This window comes from Gobio gobio (assembly GCF_949357685.1).
Source record: "Gobio gobio genome assembly, chromosome: 12".
NCBI lineage: Eukaryota > Metazoa > Chordata > Actinopteri > Cypriniformes > Gobionidae > Gobio > Gobio gobio.
Genome location: NC_137105.1, coordinates 6908224 through 6929349, shown reverse-complemented (window position 1 = coordinate 6929349; position 21126 = coordinate 6908224). Strand labels below are relative to the sequence as shown.

Genomic DNA, 21126 nt, shown 5'->3' with positions numbered 1-21126 from the left:
CCAGAACAAAGCTCATTGGTTCTTAGAAGCGCTGCATAACACAAGAATGAACCTCATTGGTTCTTGCACGTCAAGCGAACATGCATGAGCTTCCGTTGACCACAACTGATGTGTGTGTTGATATATGTTTATATGTGAATAAAAGTCTAAATTGAATCTGTTTATCATATAAAGCCATCGAGTCTCTTCAGAAAATTGGATTAGTTTAATGCTCAATTCATAAGGATTAGTTTTACGATCTCTTTATGCACTTTTTGAAGCGTCACAGTTGTAGTTGCATGGATTGTCAATGGAGGGACAGAAAGCTCTCAGATTTTATCAAAAAGATCTTAATTTGTGTTCCGAAGATGAACTAAAGTCTAATGGTTTATATGAGGGTAGTAAATGATGACAGAAGTTTCCTTTCACTAACCCTTTAAATGTGCCCATTTTTTTGTAAAACTGAATGTATTTGGTTCTTAATTGTGACAAGCATTTTTATCTACCCTTTTCTTTAAAGGAATTATTAAATTACACGTTAACGCGATTAATAACCGCAAATCAGATTTGAGGCAAACACTACAGTCAGCTAAAATAAGAGAGAAGACACATTTGAATCTGAAAAGACCTGTTTCTAACGTGGTAGCCTACCGTAAGCTATAGTTTTATCAAAACTACAATGAATCCCTAACACCCTAACACGCAAATGAAACGAAAACAAACATGAATTTACCTGGAAGCAAATTAAGTTTTTAGCCTACTTATTTTACACATGTATTTGGAATCAGACCAGACAAAATTAAATCCAAAACACCTATTTATCAATATTCAAATGTCTTGGGGAAAAAAGGAGAAAAAAATATTCACGTGCATCTCTTTACCACGTTGTACCGTGTTTTTGGATAATTTCCGCAAATTTGCGTTTAAACACACACCACAGAGACTGAGAGTGGAGATTAGGCATAAACGTAAACGCTTACCTGAAATTGCGGACAAAAGGTTTTTGAACCAAAAGTCCTTGCAAATAAATATATAGGCTATATATATATATATATATTTTAAATAACACCAGAAAAACTATTAAATTTTGATTAGGCTAGAAAGTTATAAGCAGGGGATAATACACGTTTTTCTACTCCAGTGAATATTTCTTATTTTATTACGAATTTCTGTATAGACACAAAGTCTGAAAAGCTATACCGAACATTGTTATTAGGGGAAAAAAGTAGATATATAAGCTTCATGTCTTTTATGACAGTCTTACTGTAGTATCAGGTAGCCTATGGAAAGTGAGCAAAAGTTGTCACAATAAATTAGGTGTGCTACACAAAACAATTTATGAAAAAGCAAAAATATAAGAGGTAACAAACAAAACAAATATTGTAATTGACAAACCAATTTTATTACAGTTTATTATAAACAATAATTTGTGCTGTATAATTATTGGTTAAGTAATCAATTCTCAAGCACAAACCATTTCAATTATAATCTTGCTTCTAAAGATCAGAGCAATGTATTTATACATACTAACATAGCCTACTAAGATGTAGCAGCATGACCATGACGAACAGTTGCAGACAGTAATATAAGTTACTCTCCATCTAAATAGAGAACAATTCCTCCTTCCTGCACAAGGGGTCACTTGGTCACTAGAAATACACCGTTTTCTATTTTGGAAATTTTGCTACTGACAATTGATTTGCATTTTTGCTACATCTCCTAATGTTCTGAATAAATTAAATGTGTAGGACATTTTCTTTCCTGAAACGAGACCAACTGAGCTCACTGATCTTGACCCACTTTCAAGTGCTCTCAGATCTGTTGCATTGGCCATTGAGATGCTGCTTGACGTATGGATGAGTGAAAATAATCTGCGATTAATGTTTCAGCAGCCCCGCTGCCACAGAGAAAGTGCCAGACCCACACACACTCACTCTGGGCATGTCTAGAGGCCATGACAGATGTCGAAGTTTGAGAGAAACTAGGCTCATTCTGCACAGACTCTGATTTGAATTTGAAACATAATCACACATTAAAATTCTCAGAGAACACACAAACACATCTCTGGCATGGCAGAACAGGATTTTGTCATATTTGCAAAACATAAAGCTGAGAATAATAAACAATGACAAACAAAATAATGATTTACAGATTTGGTTTTGTTTAAGGTGTGCACATTTTTACTAAATACGAGTAATTATATTCTAGAATTTTAAAATTATATATATATATATATGTATATATTTAAATACTTTAAAAGTTATCCTACAATATTTTTTATTGTAACACTGTGCGTGAACTCAAGCATCGCACTGCCATTACCCAAACAAGCCACAAGATGGCGCGCGAGTAACATGATAAAGCTCCATTGCGTTCTTGTTGAAGACCTTTAGAAGAGGGCAGAAAGTCTTCAATAATGATAAACCTATTTCAGAAGCTTTAGATTCGTCCAGAAACCAACAATAAAATAATATATATATATTTTAATCACAAACACGTTTCCCATCGGACCTTCAAAGTTCTCTGTTTGTTAGCTAATTCTGAGGGGTAAAAACTCCTTTTGGTGACATTCGGGACGTCCTCACTCCTAAAAACTATTCACGAAGTAGAATATAAAATAGAATTATTATTAGCTTATTATTATTATATTTGTAAAAAAAAAAAACACACAAAAAAGAGAAAAAAAAAGACAACTGCGAAAGTAATAATTTGCCTAGTCTATCATCAACATCTAGCATAATGCTATAAGAATATATTTAGACCTTCGTTTCATCTGAATAATGTTGTGGCGTATTTATGATTTATTAAACTCAAAATCTCTGGGTTGGAACATTCTGACTCTATCGCTTGAGAAATTATTTATTCTCAGAATGGACGTGTTTCTTTAAAACATTGAATATCTATAGATTAAAAGCTAATAGATTGGTTTTGAGTAGCCTGGACTTGAACATGTAGGCTAGGCTAATTAATTATGCTAGCCTACTCACCGCCTAAACTAGGTCGAGTTGAAGCGGAACTTTGCATTAGAACCTCCCGAACCGATAAAAACACACTCGTAAACAATGCAAGTGCTAATTATCAGTTTGGGTTTTCCCAAGATTGTGTTATTTTGATTTTTAGGCTACGTTCGTTAACGTTGATTATTGAAACGTCCGTACTACTGAGATCAGACAGCGGTTTCCTACAAAAAAAGTGAATATGAATGCGAATCGCTTTTATCTTGTGAAAGGCTTATTCGCATCGATCTGTCAGTCAGTTATTGACTTTGTAAAGCCTTCTGGTGCAACAGCATGTTGGTCTTTCTCTGCTGTTAATGATCTGTGCTGTTTGGGTGCTTATTTATCCCACATCAGCCTTTTTTTCTAAATGCTTTATTTACATTTAAAATGTGTTCCATCATAATAATCAAGTTTAGCTGCATCATGATTGTACAAGTGAAGCTACCAGCTTCTTTGTTATTATTTCCATTCTTTATTTTCTCAGTGTTTTAAGTTGAATGAGTCCACTGGGTATTTCCATCATCTGTGAACCAGGTGTAAGTGTGTGAGGTAAAGCAAATACTTTCCTCCAGCGTTTATCTAAAAAAAGGTCTTCAGGCTCATTGATGGAAGGTAGATCTCAGGCAAAGGAGAGGAAGGTCAGCCAGAGTAAAAGCCACTTATTTAACAGAACAAAAGCAGGTGAGTGACAATGTTTTGCTACAGCAAGTTGAATATGTGATTGATTTATCAATAAGGTGTTTTCAGTGTCAAATCCATAACTGTGGCATCGCAAATGCACATCAAATATGATTTGCATTCAAGAGGAAGCACATGAATTCAAGGCCAGTCAGGTGAGTTAATATAAGACTTTGAGCAATATGCTTTATTGAACACCAGTAGTTTGCATGTAGGGTTATTTCATATACGTAGTTCAAAGCCTACAAGAAAAGATTGAATTTATATATTTATATATAACTTTTTTACAAATGCAGTCAAGAGTTTGTGTTCTGGAACAACAGTGGGGAATGTCCGTTCGTTTCAGATGGCGTACAAAGTTTAACATGCACAATATACAGGGAAAGTTACCTGTCATCATTTACAGTCTCAAACTGACCTCAGATTAGGTCTTGGCAGAAATGGAATGTGAGTCTTTTGATAAAAGATATTGCATCTTTTAAATCATCATTTAAACTAATTACATACAGACAAACTTGAAGCAAAATAACTTATTCAATAACTTATCAAATAATGAAAATGGGTTGTGTTTTGAGTAGTATCGGGCAGTGAGAATGACATGATGGTTTGTACATACAAGGAAAGCTGAGGTCATAGGAAGTTATGCCAGTTATATAAATAAAAGAATATGGAATAAAAACCCTGTAACCCCGCCCCAAGTAGCCACGCCCTGAACAAGGCCCGCCCATCAGGGCTCAGATCAGGAACTGGGAAAGCGGCCACTCTTGCGTCAGAGTCATTCGGTTTTCTCGATTTTACCATCCTTCGTCGGTGCCTCAGTGTTTTTGCGCAGTGTTTTGTCCGAGTTGGAGTTGATCTGGCTGGTGTCTGGCGTTCCTGCGCTCTTATTGGCTGAGTGTTTCTCCAGATAATTAAGCATTTCGCTGAGGATCGTTTGAAAGGTGCTAAGAGCTGCGCAAATGGCCGGCGTACCAAATCCATGCGTGATTAGACTAAAGAGGACAACAAACAGGAAGTGCTTATTAACAACAATACTTGCATATACAGTATGTTATAGAGCTGAATTTGTGCATGCGGGCTTTGACTCTATACCTGAAGTGTGTTAGATGTCTCTGAATGTCCAAGTCCAGAATAGGTGTTGGTCTAGAGGAACCGAGTGGAGATCGATCTTGACTTAACAAATCCTGAAATTCCTTGCAGATCTGCCTGCAAACACAAAGCCATTCGAAGGCGGTTACAAGGATGCATCTCGAAAATGCATCGAAACGCAAGCGGCGTTCCTCATAAGTAATGCATAGAGGAGATTTAATGAGATCTTGGTTTTTTATATGTCACACACATGCATGTAAACACATCCTCGGCTGCAAAACCTTTTCCCAGATCTAATTCTCTTAGGTGCAGTTTCGCGTCTGTTTTTGAAGATGAGTTCATACATACACTCTTAAAAACAAAGGTTGTTTACTGGCATCTATAGTTCCATGTAGAACATCCATTCCAAGGTTCTTTATAGTGGAAATAAAAATGGTTCTTCTATGGCATTGCTGTGAAACTCCATTTTGGAACCTTTATTTTTAAGAGTGGACAGACCAACTCATTTTGGTGCATATGAAGGTCTCATTTAGCAAGACTTTAAATGAGATTTGGCTGAAAGCACTAAAGAGTTGCTGTCTTACTTGGTGGCCAGCACCATTTTCTTGCGCGCGTTCTGTTCCTTTGGTTCCGTGTGCTGGCGGGCGAGATGCTCCCCGACCGCTTTGGTGGGAAACTCTGTCTCACAGGTGTAACCAAAGTCCCGAGCCAGATGTAGCGCTTCCCCTACACACACACACACACACAGAGGAGGAAAGATGAAGCTCGGAAATCGGTTCATTCTCTAAATGCTGCCTAAAAATTGCATAGATGTTGCATCAATCTGTCTCATACCGTTCGAATTCATTTCGAATTTCCCTTGAGTATTAAAGATTATGTCTGTAGACTAAAAATACTTCAGGCTTTTTATTTTATGGTACAATAGATTTGAGCGTTTCAATCATAACGGTTCTCATCCTCAACAAAAATGAAGATACTCAACCAGATGCTTTTCAGATATCAAGGCAAACAACGTGTTAAGATACAAAAATGCTTTCAAAAACTAGATATTAAATTAAACTACGATTGCTTCCTTTAAACAACTTTAACAAACCAAATCATTGTTAAATGAGTCATCGTACAAACGTCCAGAATCGAAACGAATAAACAAGTAGCATTTTTTAATAGGAAAAATGAATCCATACCTTCCACTAAAGAGGTCAACAGTGTGACGTTCGCCGCTTTCCTGCGGCCTGCTGGGAGATTGAGTCCCAACCTGTCCAGTTTCTCCCTGAGGCACCGGCCGCCGTTCTTTGACTTGGCCCTGACCCACACAGATGGAGAAAGTCCATCAGCAACACACTTACTTGCATGCAATGCATGTGTCACATTTCATATCCACATGTCCTTCTCATCCGGTCTTTATTTTCCCAAAGCACTTCTGCATTATTAAACCTTAACACTCTACAAACCTACATTCCTAAGCGAGCACATGAGAACTGTAGCTGTGTGACGATTACATTTTTCAATGACTTTCAAATTTAGGACCAAACGGGATCGAAAGGCTTAGTTGGCTCATTCATGTCCATGCATCGCTACACAGTGAATGCAACTCTATATAAAGCCATTTTTCTTTTATATAAGAACACTGTTTTGCTGCTGATTCTTGCGTTTCTGCGGCCATTAATGAACCTGTGCATTAACAGGATGCTCTGTCCTGTGTGTTTAAAATGAGTGAGTGAATGTGTGTGTGTGTGTGTGTTTCTCCTCTCTTCTCGTCACTGGCCTCATTTCTGCTCTCCAGTCTGTGTCCCTCATCAATAATGGAGCCTCAGCTTCACTGTTCTCATTCCGTCTCCATCTCTCTCTCTCTCTCTCACACACACACACACACACACAGCCACATTCTCTTATCTCTGGATTAAGTGTCCAGGACTCCAAGTCCCATCTATTTTTCCTCTTTCTGTCGCTTTCAGATGTCTTGCATTGTTTTGCAGTGAACTACATGTAAAAATGGAGCATTGTGGCTGAATGCAGCTAACATTGGACTTATGTACAGATGCTGCATTGATTTTGATGCTTTAATTTGAAATTCCAAATTCCTGACTGAGTTTCGGGTGTGTTAAAAGCGGGTCTCTTACCTTCTTAATATCCCACCGAGTAGTGAGGCATTGAGACACTCTGGAGGAGACAGGCGGCGCTTGACTTCAGCGATGGTGACTTTGTACTTTGAGGTAGAGCTGAGAAGAGAAAGTCTTCCTGGTACAGAGCAGAACAGGTCTGTAGGGTTCACTACGCACGTGCCACCTGTACACAACAACGGACAACACGTCAAATCTTCAGAAAGAACCGTCGACTGTGCGGGCCTGTTCGGTTTGTGGGTGCAAATGAGAAATCACCAGACATTGAATAAAGCTTCTATCAGATCGCTGAAAAGAAATGATTCATAATGCTTTTATTTTGCTAGAGTAGATGTATGGTTGACGGATAACATGTCCATGTGCCTAAAATATAGGCTATATATGAATGTATAAATTAACATGTGCACTGTAGGTAGGTATAAAAAAGAGAATTGGGCTCAGGTGCAGTTTAAGTTTTTTTAAGATTTTCAAAGGTCATGTGGTGTGACAAATACATATTTAAAAAGTGAAAACATTCCATATAGTCATTATATGCGCTCATAAAAAGTGCTTTTTATTTTTGATGCAATAGCTAAAGCATTCCAACTTCCCAAAGTATTTCAAGTCAACTACCTGTATGAACAATTATGTTTTGTACAGGAGTTGTTAATGCTTATGTTTATTTATTAAGCTTTGTATGTCAAATCCATACTACAGGTCCATTTCAGGTCTATAAATGACACGTTCAGACTGAGCAGGAATCAATGGGTCTGCTAGCTTATTTAGCCACGTGTGTGTATTTGTATTTGTGTTTGAGTGTGAGTGTGTGTGTTCCTGAAAGGGTTTTCTGGCTAGTGGGCCTCTAACCTGCTCCTCATCAGTCACCCTAAAGCGCTCTGACAAACCCAAGATCTCTGCTAGCATGCAAGTTCACTTCACATTAATTCCACCCAAAATGTTTTGATTCAAAGTAGTTTGTATTTTATGTTGCCAAGGGCAATTGAAAAAGAGCTATTGCCGGTAGTCTGGTCGCGCGCGCCGGGCCCAGAGGCGATAGCGGGTATTTAAGCGCGAGGGAGAGTAGCCCGAGGCAGCGCGCGAGCGATCACAAAGCGAATCAAGCGCTTTTTGCGAGTTTGCCACGAAAATTAAAGAAAAAAAAGACATAGGCCAAATGTCATTCTGTTTCTATTTCAACTGTAGAGGTGGTGTGTGTTTACGCTCATCACCCAGCACCCAAAACACTCGCGTGAGCGCGCGCACAGAAGAGAAAGATGCACAGTGTGTGTGTGTGAGCGCGCGTGTAAAGGCGGGGTGAAGCTTGATCAAATTCCTGAAAGCTAAGAGGGATAATCATGATTAAAACACAGACGACTTTTCTAAGTAGGATCCTCGTTTCTTGAGTGATTTCTTTTGAAAAAGGTTATCTGAATATTCAACGAAGCAAAAGCTGCAGTCAGTGTGAACAACATTAATATGATCTCCACTGAATTTGGAGCCGCGCGGCATTAACATATCAAAGCGTGCGCCCGAGGCGCGAGAAGCTATCGATACCGGAGCGCGAGGTAAAGCAATGATTATTGGTTGTGATGGTTGGAGCGGCGGAGCTCGCGGCTAAATCCTGCACACCATTAACTGGAAGTGATGGCGAGCCCAACACCTAGACAGAGTTTATTAAAAATTAAGCGCCCAAGACACCGTTCGCTTTATGGCAAACTCCACATGTGTGTCGATCCGCTGCTGCTTTGAAGAGACAGACAAAGATGCGACTGATATTAAGAAAAATATTACGAAACGTGAACACGATTCGATTCATCCACACTAGACTCGCGGTTTAACAAAATACAGCGGCAGACCGAGAACAGCTACAGGAATTCTTCGGAGATTATCTCGACCGTCTGTCAACGAATGACCTTGAGAAACGTGTGTTTTATCGGGGTTTGAACTTCTGAACACTACAGCCTACGGCCCCTTAATTATGCTTTATCTGACTAATGAACTAAACCAGTTTTATCCGAATTGCCACGTCAGCTAAAAAAACAGTGCACACTATAATAGTAAACATGCTTTAAGACAAAAGATAACATTCATTTCCATACAAGTAATACACATAAAAAACACCAACGTCTATGACAACAACAAAAAACCAAAATAATAATAATAATCTTAAATTACTTGATATTTGCCTTTAAAAATGTTCTGGAATAACCTTACGTTAAAACATGAATTTGCGCCTTTTTGCTCGAGGAAATAGCTAATAAATAAATAAATAAAGCATAAAATTAAAAATGATAGCATCAATTTGTAAAAACAATATGCATTTAATGTAGCCAAATTAATTAGGCCTACCGATACTGAAATGTTTTTTATTTCTTTGTTGTATTTATTTATGCCGCACGTAATAATGTAAGAGGCTACAACAATGAAAGTATTAGGCCTGTTGATTGACATTCACATTAATGCAATCCCAAAATACAATACAAAATCAAAATAATTATACATTTTTTATAATTTTTTCTAATATACTACTATTTGTTTTTCGGTAGGCTATAATTTGTAGTTTTTATTTTTTCGGGGGGAGACAATTTTTTTGTGACTAATTTGTCAAATAAATGGATAACACTAACGTTAAATTGTATTTTATTAAATAAAAAAATGCTTATGTCTTAAATAATTTTCTTGTCACTGGAAAGCAATTAACAATATAATTTAGCGTATTTTAAACTAAAATCATTTGAAAGACACGACTGACGTTATTGAAACAAATTAAATGTCACTGACTTTTTGACTCTGAAATTGCTAGTACATTTCACAAATAATTACAAAGAATTGACGATTGATTTAAAAATGAGTAGGGAGAAAAAGTAGAGAGACTGAAAGAGTAGTCTAGTGTAGGCCTACTTTTGTTTTATGTAATGCTGCGAAAAATATTTTTTACAGTTTAGAATGGAAGAGGAAAATATGAAATGACCAGTGAATGTGTGCTTCTCTTTTGTGACCTTACCTCTCCGGATCACTCCTCCTTGGCCATTTAACACGAGTCCGCATTGCGCGTCAACAGATCCCTAGACAAATAAACACATATGAACTTGACAATCAATAATGAACAAATTCTATACATTGTGTGATCAGTATTTGTGTTCGACAAGGCATATATGACACATTGATCAGACCACGTGGTTAGTCGAACTGCAGCGGTAACGGAACCTGTTACATTGTAGTGTCAAGCGAACAGATTATTATTTTATTTTCTCTTATCAGTGATGTCATCAGCCAAAGGAACACTGGATTGCATCAAAAGAAAAGAGTTAATCCGTCTCACGAGCCACGACCAGTCTGGAGGCCAAGTCAGACACACACATTCAAAGAAAAAAGAAAAAAACGCATTCATTCACACACATACACATATTTCACCCACACACGCTCACATCCATACTGACACCATACTGGCGTGCTCTTGTAACCCTTTAACAAACTCCTGCTCTATTTTTCTTTTCCCCGCAGTTAAAGTGATTATAAAATCAATATACAAACCCGTCGGATCAGGCATAAATTACGCGTGTGCGTGTTAAAGGTGCGGCAGCTTCTATTGTTCCGCGTGCCAAATCTGTTTAGCGGCTCAAAGATGCGCTTGTGCGCACGAGACTGCCCGCATCTGTTCCGCGGCCTTCACCGAGCGCACGGTTTCATTCAGCACCAAAAGAAAGGTCCAAAACCTTTTCACGGGACGTATGTGTTGCTTTCTGTGTTTGCGTCTGTTCTCCTGTGGGCCTTTTTTTTTTTTGTCTCTGAACACGCGACAGCAATACCAAAATGAAGCTTGACGATTTTTTGTTTTGAACACGCCTAAACTAAAGAGATAAAATAATATGTAAAGTTGCATCAATTGTATGTTAAAATTAAATAGAAAACAAAGGCTATATTGTTTTAGAAGTTATTTTCAAAAATTAATTATGCAACAGTTATATATGTATTTTTTATTATTAGTCAAAGCAATAAAAAGTGCATAATATATTTTAAATTAGTCATATTCCGCAATGCTCTAATCTTCTTTCCTATCAATTCTATAAATTAGATTATGTCGATGCTATCAATGTAGGCCTATTACAATTTTCTTTAGGCAATGAAAAAGATCCAAAAATATCACCTGCTAGCTAGAATATCTTCTCTCAAATACATATAATATTTGATCTATTTAATTTCACCGTCGCATATTTTTTTAAAGGATCATTATTTTGATCTTAACATATTTTTGACTCACCAGTTAAACTTGAGCTGTTTCAGATGTCTGTGCATAAATAACCAGTTGATTGACATTAAGTCCTAAATTGGATAAACTACGGTGCTCTACCGCGGAGGATTTGCCTTTTGTTCGCACCTTTTCAAGCCCTTAATCCGCCTTTTAACAGAGGGAAAAGAACCCGCGGCTTTACAGAAGCGAGGCCCGACATACGCGCGGCCGAATTCAGACTTCTCAATATTCACTATATTAAATATGTAAAATCCGCCAGTTAAACCAACTGAAATATGGTGCGTCCAAACGTTTAAAAAAAAGGTCGCATTTAATTTGTTTCACATGTTGGAAATTAATGCATTTCTTGGCCTATAGGCTACACAGACTTTTTTTTTTTCGTTTAGTTTTTTCCCCAGTAATTTTATTTTATTTCGAAATACTAATATTAAAATTAATGTGTTGAGCGAAATCGAAAAGGCCGAAAAGAAAGTGCTCGTTCGGCCTCGATTTCTCCCCCAATCTCTCCTGAAGTTTTTTTTTTTGTTTTTGTTCAAGCCCTCGGGCGATAATTTCTTCTGTTCGGGCAGTGAAAGTGACTATATACAACATCCCCGAAGGCGTCAACTTCACGATGGTGACACAATGAGTGTGTATTTTGTGCTTGAACGGTAGAACGCCGGTGAGGTGTACCTGTAGGTCATCGGCCCCCGGTGGCGGAAGCCCCAGACCCGCCCCGGGCAGCAGTCTTTGCTCGGGGTGCATGCCGTACTGAGAGCCGTGGCTCATGATTGACAGGTCATGCCGGCGGTACGCGTCCAGACAGCCCAGTTCCCGCCGCTGCTCGTCCAGGCACGAGGACTTGAGGGCCCGGGCGTTGTGAAGGTTGATGAAGTCCGCCGGTTCGCCGTGATGGAGCTGCTGGTAATACTGCTGTGAGTGATGGAGAGAGTTTAACGAGTACGCGTCCGGGTTCACGGCCGGGTGGCTGTGCTGGAACTCGTAGTGGAAGGACTGGTGGTGTAAGGGCGTGTACTGGTGGTTCGTGGGAAAATACGGGGAGGCAAATTCGGTTCCGGTAGCTGGGTATGTAAGCGGAGACGATGAAGAGTAAGCGACAGACGAGTTGGCCACAGATTCCAAGCATCCGAGTTGCATCAAACGGTAGCTGTTTGATCCGTCGTGACGTATCTGTGCGGGGAAAAAAGAGAAAAATATGAGGGATGTCATTTACACGCGCTCGCAGCGATCCGCGCGCATTTCTCACGCGGCGGAAACTCAAACCTTCCCCAAACACACAAACACACACAGCAGCTCAAAGTGTCTTTAGAAAAGTACCTGACGGCGATGTCATCTCTCCGTGCCTGGGAGGGAGTGCGTGAAACACACTGCAAACTGCTCCACGAGCTCACAGCGTTTTTTCCCTCCCTCACTTGTCTATCATTTGCCACGGAGTGTGTTATTTGACTATATTATTATTACTACAGATCCGTGCAAACGACATTAAAAGCCTTTTTGTCCCAACAATCTACGCCCGTTTCACTGCAGGTAAGCACAAGACACGATAGTCTGCACTACTACTACTAGTAGTAGTAGTAGTAGTGCAGACTATCGTGTCTTGAGTAGTAATTATTATTATTATTATAAAAAAGAACGAGCAAATGGTTCCAATAACTGTGGAGATTTGTACATGAACGAGACCCATTTGCAAGTAGTAAAAGGCATTTTTCACCAGATCTGAACACACAGTATTTATCCTCGCCTTTGCAGCAAACTCCCCTCTAAGTCATCGTAATTTTCCTCCATGCGATGCCATACGCTAAATTAAATGAAAATGTTGTGAGGTGGTAAGAAATTATTTGAAATACCTCCGCATCGTGCACCAGTCCCGGAAATGTGGCTGACATTCTCGCGATCCAATAACCCGATTTCCTCGCGCTGTTGGACGAATGAAAGAAAAAAAAAATCCCCAAAATTGCGCGTGAAAATGAAATGTCGCCTCGCGCAGTCGGTAAAAGCGGCTGAAATGCCTCCCCTCTGCACAAAGCGCTCCCTGGCTCGGATTTTGTACTTGCTGGGTATTTCTCCGGCTGATGTCGTAGGTCCCTTGGTAATATAGAAGTTTTGAAAATTAAGCATCAGCATTGAGGAAAGGGAGGACAATAGAGAGAGCAGCCTCATCCCTGGAGACACGGAATAAATATTGTATCTTCGCCTAATAAGGAACCAAGTGCGCTTTCAACATTTTTGATGATTTTTGTGGACATTTCTTTAAGGTCGTTAGTGCTTTCTGTAGAAGGGCCAGTTTTATTTGTCTCTGTTTTCCTCGCGGCTTTACCATTTACCTGCTTTTTGGATGATTTTTTTCAGCAACACGTAAGTTTAACTCGGCGTATTGTGTCACTGTAATTTTGATTGCACGATTAAACATTATGCTTCGAATATTTCACTTGTTTATAGTGTGGTCTTAATCGGTTTTATCAAATAAGTTTTATTTCCGTTTAACTGAACGAGAGACACGTTACTACATGAAAGCATATTTAATTGGAAATGCAGTTCGTGATAGAACGAATATTTCCCTTTACGCTTTCTTAATTATTATTATAAAAAGGCGATTTTTCCATTTTAATAGAAAACTTCGTTCGGTAATAATGTTGCAAAAACCTTACACAGCAGAATAATATTGAATGTACAAATTATTTAAAGACTGTTTTAATGCTATTGTATAGAAAAAGCCTATTTATACCCCTTTATCGTCGGTTGTACACATTAAATAGACCACACTATTTTATTAACTTTGATACTTTCATATACGGATTTTAGTAGCCTAACATCGGTGCTCTGTGGTCACTTTTGATTCGGTTGAATCCTCTTGCAGCCAATTTGGTTCTGTTCTGTCGATTACCGAACCGGGACGACAGTGACGGTCTGACCCACGCTGGAAGTATTTCGTGCACGTTTAGGATGATGAGTGGGGCGCGCGTGGGGGGTCATCGCTTAAATCAGCATGTCGGTCAAATTTATGCTTTAAGAACCACACAGGTGCATGACGAGACACCGTATTAGGCTACCCACAGCCTGTAAATACGCTCCTAAATATGAATAACTCAATATGTGTCCCCGGGAAAACAAAACAGGCAATGACGTTTAACAGTTTATGGGAAAGACTTTTAGCTCATGTGCAAATGTGTGTGTGTGTGTGTGTGTTTAAGTGAGTCCCAGTCATTCTCAGCGTTTCTGAATGTCTCCTCCCTCCCCAGCAGCAAAATACTCGAGTCCTAAGGTTTTTGTGTCTGCTATAGGTTTGTCAGTTTAAAGTGTTTAAAAAGCTGATGCTCCCCTTATTTAACCCAAATTACCGCCATTACCGCGGGCTCGCGCCCTCGTGCATGAGAAGGGCGGACGGAGACGCCTCGAGCGCCCGGTGTCTCGCGCAAAGGGAGGATCCTCTCACAAACATACACATATAGCCTACTGACGTATTTCGCTTCATAAATGTTTTACTCGGAAAACAACGTGAGAGAAGGGAAGTCTCTTTTTATTTTCATTTAACGGGCGAGCTAAAACGAATGATGTTATTTTAAGTAGACACATTATTGAGATATGGCCTACAATACATCATTCTCTCTCTGCGTGTCAAACAAAACAGAAAGGAAAGGACATATACGATTCTAAAAATCCGAACATATAGGATGAATTCAGATGAACGATTTAGGCTAATCAGCTAGGCTAATAAAATCATATCGATTTCGTATGATGCATCACAAAAACAGAATAGTGAATTAAAATAAAACGAGCAGGTTGTTGTGCTGTAAATGCACTTTAAATGTCTCGAGGTGATGGTGGAAATGAATCGCCCAGCAGGAGGCTCTTATGAAATAACACGGTCTGGTTTCAGATATATATCTAAGGCCTCCAGGCAGACTGTAAATTACACGATGTGAGCGCGAGAGAACCCGTCCTCTCACGTGAGGGATTAGAAGCTTTCGCTTGTGTAGTCTGCGAGAGCTCGCGGGATTGAGAGAAGCACCAGTTGCACGGTAGACGGTCTTAATAGGGCTTAACGCGCACAGCAGCGGATGCACATATGCACGCTGTACCGGTCAGGGCTCGAGTCCATCTGTTCGGTCTGGATGCTCCTCGAGATCGTTTCGCCACGTAAATCCGCCACCAATCCATGGAAAATTCGAAATAAAAATAACAGATGCAAAATGAAACTTTAGAGGAGGTGTCTAAGTTTGGCCCAGAGTTGACTGTAATTGATTTAACATTGGATTAAAAGCGTCCCAAACTGTGACTGGCAGCTGGCTGCCAACAGATCATAAGAACTGTCATTGGAGCAGCAACAATCATAAGCCAAGAAAATATACTGGTAAAAAACTCAATTCATTTCAAACCGCATCAACATGCAAGATCAAAATGTTTGGGCGTACATAAATACGAAGAAAGGATTATAAAACGAAATCACTTTATCCAATTTGAGTCATTTTGCAATTTTAAGATGACTAATCTTGTGAGCAGATCATCTTGCTAAAATGCTAAATTGCTGGATATGGTCGTTCAAAAGTCATATTTATTAGGCCTATGACTGAAAAAATAGACTTTATGTTAAAAAGGAAAATATCGCTTTCCCCCTAAATATTAAGTTAACAAAAGCTAAAATTATAGTCCTGTGAATCTGGAAATATAGCATAGTGGTAGAGAATAATTACATTTAAGTTCATACGCTTTATGTTGACAATAACGTTTGTTTGACAAGTGGCCAAATGAAGTCCAGTTGATGTGTGAGTAGAGCTCGCGGCTCAATATGGTGTCGGCGTCCGTTAAGTAACGGCTCTTAGGCTTTCGACACTGTAAAACAAGGAATAAGGTGTTTACGAGATAATTATAATTACAAAGTATGCAGTCCTCATCGATGTGACCTACATTTACCACACGCACACACACACACACACTGAGTTTTATATGCTAATAGATTTGGAGGGGGAGGGGCGCCGCGTCAGTTTCAGCGCGTGGTGTATTTAATGAAGTGCACTAAATTAATTTTCACTCAGTTGGGACAAAAACACGAAATAGTTGGTTCATTTTATTCAACAGTGTACATTTATGACGCAAAACTTCATGTTTATGACATGGCAGTATGATTGGTACAAGCATACAAGACATCCTAGGCTATATTTACCTCAAACAACCCACGATTAGGCCTCTGGCTAGATTGCTCGGTCCTTTTCGTTAAGATTCCCAAGTAGAATCAATAGTAAAAGTCTGTAAATCACTTAAACGGTTTATCAAAAACGTAGGATTTGAACTACTTAGCCTACACTCTCTAATAACGGTAACGGCTTTTCTCCAGTCTCCTAGATCTGTCAAAATATGTGCCAAATGAGATGTCTTGACCAACTGCAAATTCATTCATTCATTCAACAAACAACACTGACCGACCGGGTATTATTTTTCCTTGAGTGAACTAAACTGAATCTTAAAAATTAATTTAAATCTAGACACGTGCCAGATGCGCGCAAAATGAGCGTTAATTAAAATGAGCAATCTGCCATAATAACGGTAGACCGCTCACACACAAACACACGCATGCACGCACACAAACAAAGTCGCAAAAAAGTAATGAAGGCCTCAAAATGTTCACATAATATAAATATTTTAAAAATAGGCCTTTGTCAATAGCTGATCACATTAGATTATAAAATGTAGCCTAAAGTTGTGTACAAATATATTCAGTTAAAAGACGTGTCAAAACATTTATTTTTCATCGAGCTTGTGATTTATGACAAATTAAAATAAATTCTACATATGAGCATCTGCTCGATGACACAGTATTTAACTTCTGTCATGGTTTGTTTCCGTCTTATTTCTTAATTAGTTCCGAGTCAAAGGTCCGTTACAAACTGAGCCTTACGGTCCGGTGAACTCAACAAACTTCTGGATAAGAGACGCTCCGGTCAGTTTTAGAGCAATGTAAGAATCATTCCAACACTGTACATAACCACAGCAGCTCTTAATTTAAGTGCTAAAATGAGATGAATCTCAAAATTAAAAAAATACCCCAACCTGAAGAAGACAGCTTGTGCGGCTGACAGGCAAAAGTCATATTAAAGTCCATTTTTGGCATGAAAATGGATCAATACTTCATTATGCTCACCAGAGGCAGAGCTTCACAGTGAGAAAAACTCACTTATATTAAATGAACAGCTTGCTTAGTTGAATGACCATTTCAGTGGCTGAAGATAGACCCAGTTTAATCCAATTTCATCTAATAATTGAGATGAACTGAATTAGATCTCTTCTACTTAGCAGAGGTTATTCGACACGCTTATACAACAACAAAAACTGAAACAGTTGTTTATAATAAAATGCCTAAAGTCATAATTCATACATTTTATTAAAAGTTTTACAGCAACAGTAAAGCTCTAATTCATCATGACATATCTGCAGACGTCCGTAAACTAACCTTAAAGGGTTTATGTGTTTAAGTTGTTCTATACTCTTAAAACGAAAGGTTGGTTCCATGAAGAACATTTAACATCCATTCCACAAAAGGTTCTTTATATTTTTAAAAATGTTCTTAACACAAGACAAAAACAGTTCTTTTAAGAACCGTTTGGGGAACCAAAAATGGCATCACTGCAAAAACCTTCTTTTGGAACCTTTATTTTAAAAAGTGATTTCAAATGGCAACACTATTGTCGCTGAAATCCAATTAGAACGGATAATATTCAAGTGGCATACTCATGTCAAAGAAGTTTCTTTAGCATGCTACGTCAAATAAAGTCAGTCAGTATTCATTCACAAAAAAAGTGTGCATTTATAAAAACATGTTGGAATGCAACAAAATGATGGTCCTTTGAATGCATGTAAATCCACAGTGTGTCTGCCGAGTGTGTGTGAGTGTGTGTGTCAGAGACCCTCAGGCCTGTACCAGAGGGCGGGATTAGCTGTTACGTTCATTCAGCACAAAATGGATTCCGATATCAGATAGAGCAGGGCAAGAGGTGTATCTCTCTCTATCTCTCACACAAGCAATCTCCTCACTCACACACTCACTCCCTCTCTCCCACTCTCTTATACATCCTGACTTTTGCTCTTTGATCGTGTAATTCCTTTGTAATCTGTTAAACGAGGTCGTTTTGTTTATGGATATGAGCTTAATCAGCAGCCAAAACAAGAGAAAAATCACATATACGACACTTGAACACGCAGAGAAAGAGACAGACAGGCAGGGGATATTGTAAATATGGCACCTTTTAAGCAGGAAAACCCTGGCGAGAGCGAGTTAAGGTCAAAGAGGTTTTAGCATTTCTGTTTATGAGCAATCCCCCAAAACTGGCATTTATTGGCCATTGACATTACAATGTAAAAAATGTTGCTGCAAGTTAAAAGACTTAAATATCGAACTTAACTAAAGTTAAACTTCATATCTTAAGTCAAGCACAAACCCATCCTTTTTTTTTTATTTGAAACGACACGTTATTTCTTATTCTAATGTTGAATTTGAAGTTGTGATAAATAATCACAGCAATCATTTTTTACAGTGTAGCAACAATCACTAACATTTCTCATTGTAAAATCCTTCCAGAAACGCACGGATGAAAAGACAGAAACAAAAAGAGAGATGCAACGAAAAAACAGAATGACGGGCAAGGAATGTTCTGAACCATAGATCTGATGAAAGACAGAAAAGAAAAAGCAGAGAGGAAAGAGAAGTGATGCTATTGACTTCCTGGAGCTGAAGTAAATGAGTTTCAGCAGCAGTTCTGAGAAACGCCGGCTTGAATAACACCTTCCCTGGAAAAACGCAGCTGCCCGGAGAGGCTGGAAAGTTTGAGCAGCAGTAGCATCAACTCACTAATGGCCCAGTGCCAAATTTACTTCATTTTACAATTATTCCTTCATCCGAAGCAACTTACAAAATGAGAATAATACAAGAAAAAGCGATCAATCCATGGAAGAAATAGTAACGTTTAACTTAAAAAGTGCTAAACCTCAATGGGAAGCAAAATTCTACATATCCGTAGGGGTGGGCAATATAACACTATATTATTCATTTTATATCACAACATTAATATATAAATCGCAATATAGTTTTTGCTTTGAATAAGGTTATGATAACATTTTTTATACCATTTACATTTTCTTGTCACCAATTTCAATATCACAAAAAACACAAGTAAACGGTCTGAAAAAATAAGAACAAAGAAACTAATTACAAGCAATAGGACAACAAACTACATTAGAATACAGACACAAATTAAATAGACCTGAAAAACTTCAAGCACTAAAATTAAGAAATGCTACTTAAATTGTATAAAGTAATCAATAAGTATACATTTATTCTTAATAAAGTTACAAAAGTGATTCAGTCAAAATGGTCAGAGGTTTTCTCTTTGTTGTTGTTTGATTAACATTAATGACAGAGCAGAACGTTTATTAGGCTGCTGTCACTTTAAGAGCGAATGCACGGATCCGATACAGTTACGAGTTTTCTGTTTACATTTACTTAAGACATAAATGAGTGTGTTTACGAGGAGACTTTCAAAGATAGGCATTATGACAAGTGTGTGTATTTGACCGTTCAATGCAATAGACCTTACACGGTAAAAAAAAAAGATGTTGCCTTACATTTTTAAGTACAATCAACTTGGATGTTTAAGTCAATATCAACTTAAATTACATTAAACCAACTTAAAAAATGAGTCGAATCTTGTATAACATAGAAAGGGTGAAAATTGCTCAACTTATTTTAATGAGTTAAATCAATGTAAAAACATGTTGTCATATAACGTATTGATCATATAATTTGTTTACCGTGTATTCACAGCAGCGCACTGTAGCACTGTGAAAAATTATTTTTATGATTTATCACATTTTTTCTAGTCGTCAAATCAACTTAGACCATTTATGATCATTCATTTTTATCATTAACAGACAAACCCAGCAATTGGGTTGAACGGGTTGTTTTAACCTGGCGGTTGGGTTAAATGTTTGCTTAAAACCCAAATGTTTGCTTACAACCCAATTGCTGGGTTTGTCCATTTTCAACCCAGCATTGTTTAGAGTGTGTGGTTCAGATAACATAATATTTTGAGTGTCTAATCTCCTTTGTATTAACTCAAAATGTAAATTTCAATGAACTCCAAATTTGAAGGCAACCAGGCTACTTAATTTTTAAAGTTAAACCTACAATAATGTTCTACAGTGGAATGAAAGTGAGGCTGTGAGGGATAGACATCCATCTCTTCAGTGGGTTGTATTGTTGTGTGTTTTTGGATTGTTCTGTTGACGAAACACTGCAAAAATATCTTTCCAAGAATGTCAGTAGACAAAAAATCTCCAGACAACATGAGCTGTGGAAAATTATAAGTGATCTAGGAGCTTTATACAGCTTTTTAAAGCGGATGGCATTGAAAACTTGGTGTGTCCCTCACAGCCTCGCTTCATATGGGCCGTAAGGGCCGCTTCACACAGATGCGCTTTTGCTGTTAAAATGGGAGACGCCGGCCAGTGGAACAAGAAAAAGCGTAAGGTCAAAAGAAGCATTTTTTTTTACTTTTAACTTGAGTGCCACATTTTTAGAATGCAATTTCATACAAAAGACACAAGTGCAACAGTTAAAGACATCTAACACGTGTTTACATTTAAAAAACGATGGAAAAATAGGGCAGTGGAATGGGAAAACTATGTGTGAACGGCTCCAAAGGCGGCAAAAAAATCAGCATACCTCAGAAACAGTCTCTCAGACATCACGCACATACCGAAATGAGTTCTTTTTCACTGCTTGTTGCGCTTCAATGGTTTTAAATCACACCGCAATGCTTTAAAACCCATTCAAATGATACGCTTTCGTGACGGCAACGTCACATGAGCATAACCGCGATAAAGACAAAATCAAGAATAGGTTGACACATTTCTAATCGATTAATCGTGTCTACCGGTATATCACCCACCCCTACATATCCAGACGAATGTTCTTAAAACATTCAAACCTAAACAAATCAAATAATGCAGGAAAAACATCTCGGATACAAAAATATCACCA

The 21126-nt window shown here is 38.3% G+C and overlaps 1 protein-coding gene across 1 annotated transcript; it reads right to left on the bottom strand.

Moving 5' to 3' along the window:
• Window positions 1-3818: 3818 nt before the first annotated feature.
• On the bottom strand, window positions 3819-13391 carry tfap2d (transcription factor AP-2 delta (activating enhancer binding protein 2 delta)). The gene is made up of 8 exons (XM_079830313.1): window positions 12944-13391; window positions 11769-12266; window positions 9849-9909; window positions 6866-7031; window positions 5930-6048; window positions 5330-5471; window positions 4749-4862; window positions 3819-4648 (listed from the first exon to the last, which is right to left on the bottom strand). The coding sequence occupies exons 1-8, from the start codon at window positions 12980-12982 to the stop codon at window positions 4432-4434; spliced, it is 1356 nt and encodes a 451-aa protein (XP_079686439.1). The 5' UTR covers window positions 12983-13391; the 3' UTR covers window positions 3819-4431.
• Window positions 13392-21126: the final 7735 nt, after the last annotated feature.

What these genes read in the sequence shown, in the direction of transcription:
- tfap2d (XM_079830313.1), bottom strand. Translation starts at nt 12,982, where the DNA reads ATGTCAGCCACATTTCCGGGACTGGTGCACGATGCGGAG. An exon ending in CGGGGGCCGATGACCTACAG is followed by an intron (nt 9,910 to 11,768) that starts GTACACCTCACC and finishes TTATTTGTCTAG; the next exon opens with GGATCTGTTGACGCGCAATG. An exon ending in AGACATCTAACACACTTCAG is followed by an intron (nt 4,649 to 4,748) that starts GTATAGAGTCAA and finishes TGTCCTCTTTAG; the next exon opens with TCTAATCACGCATGGATTTG.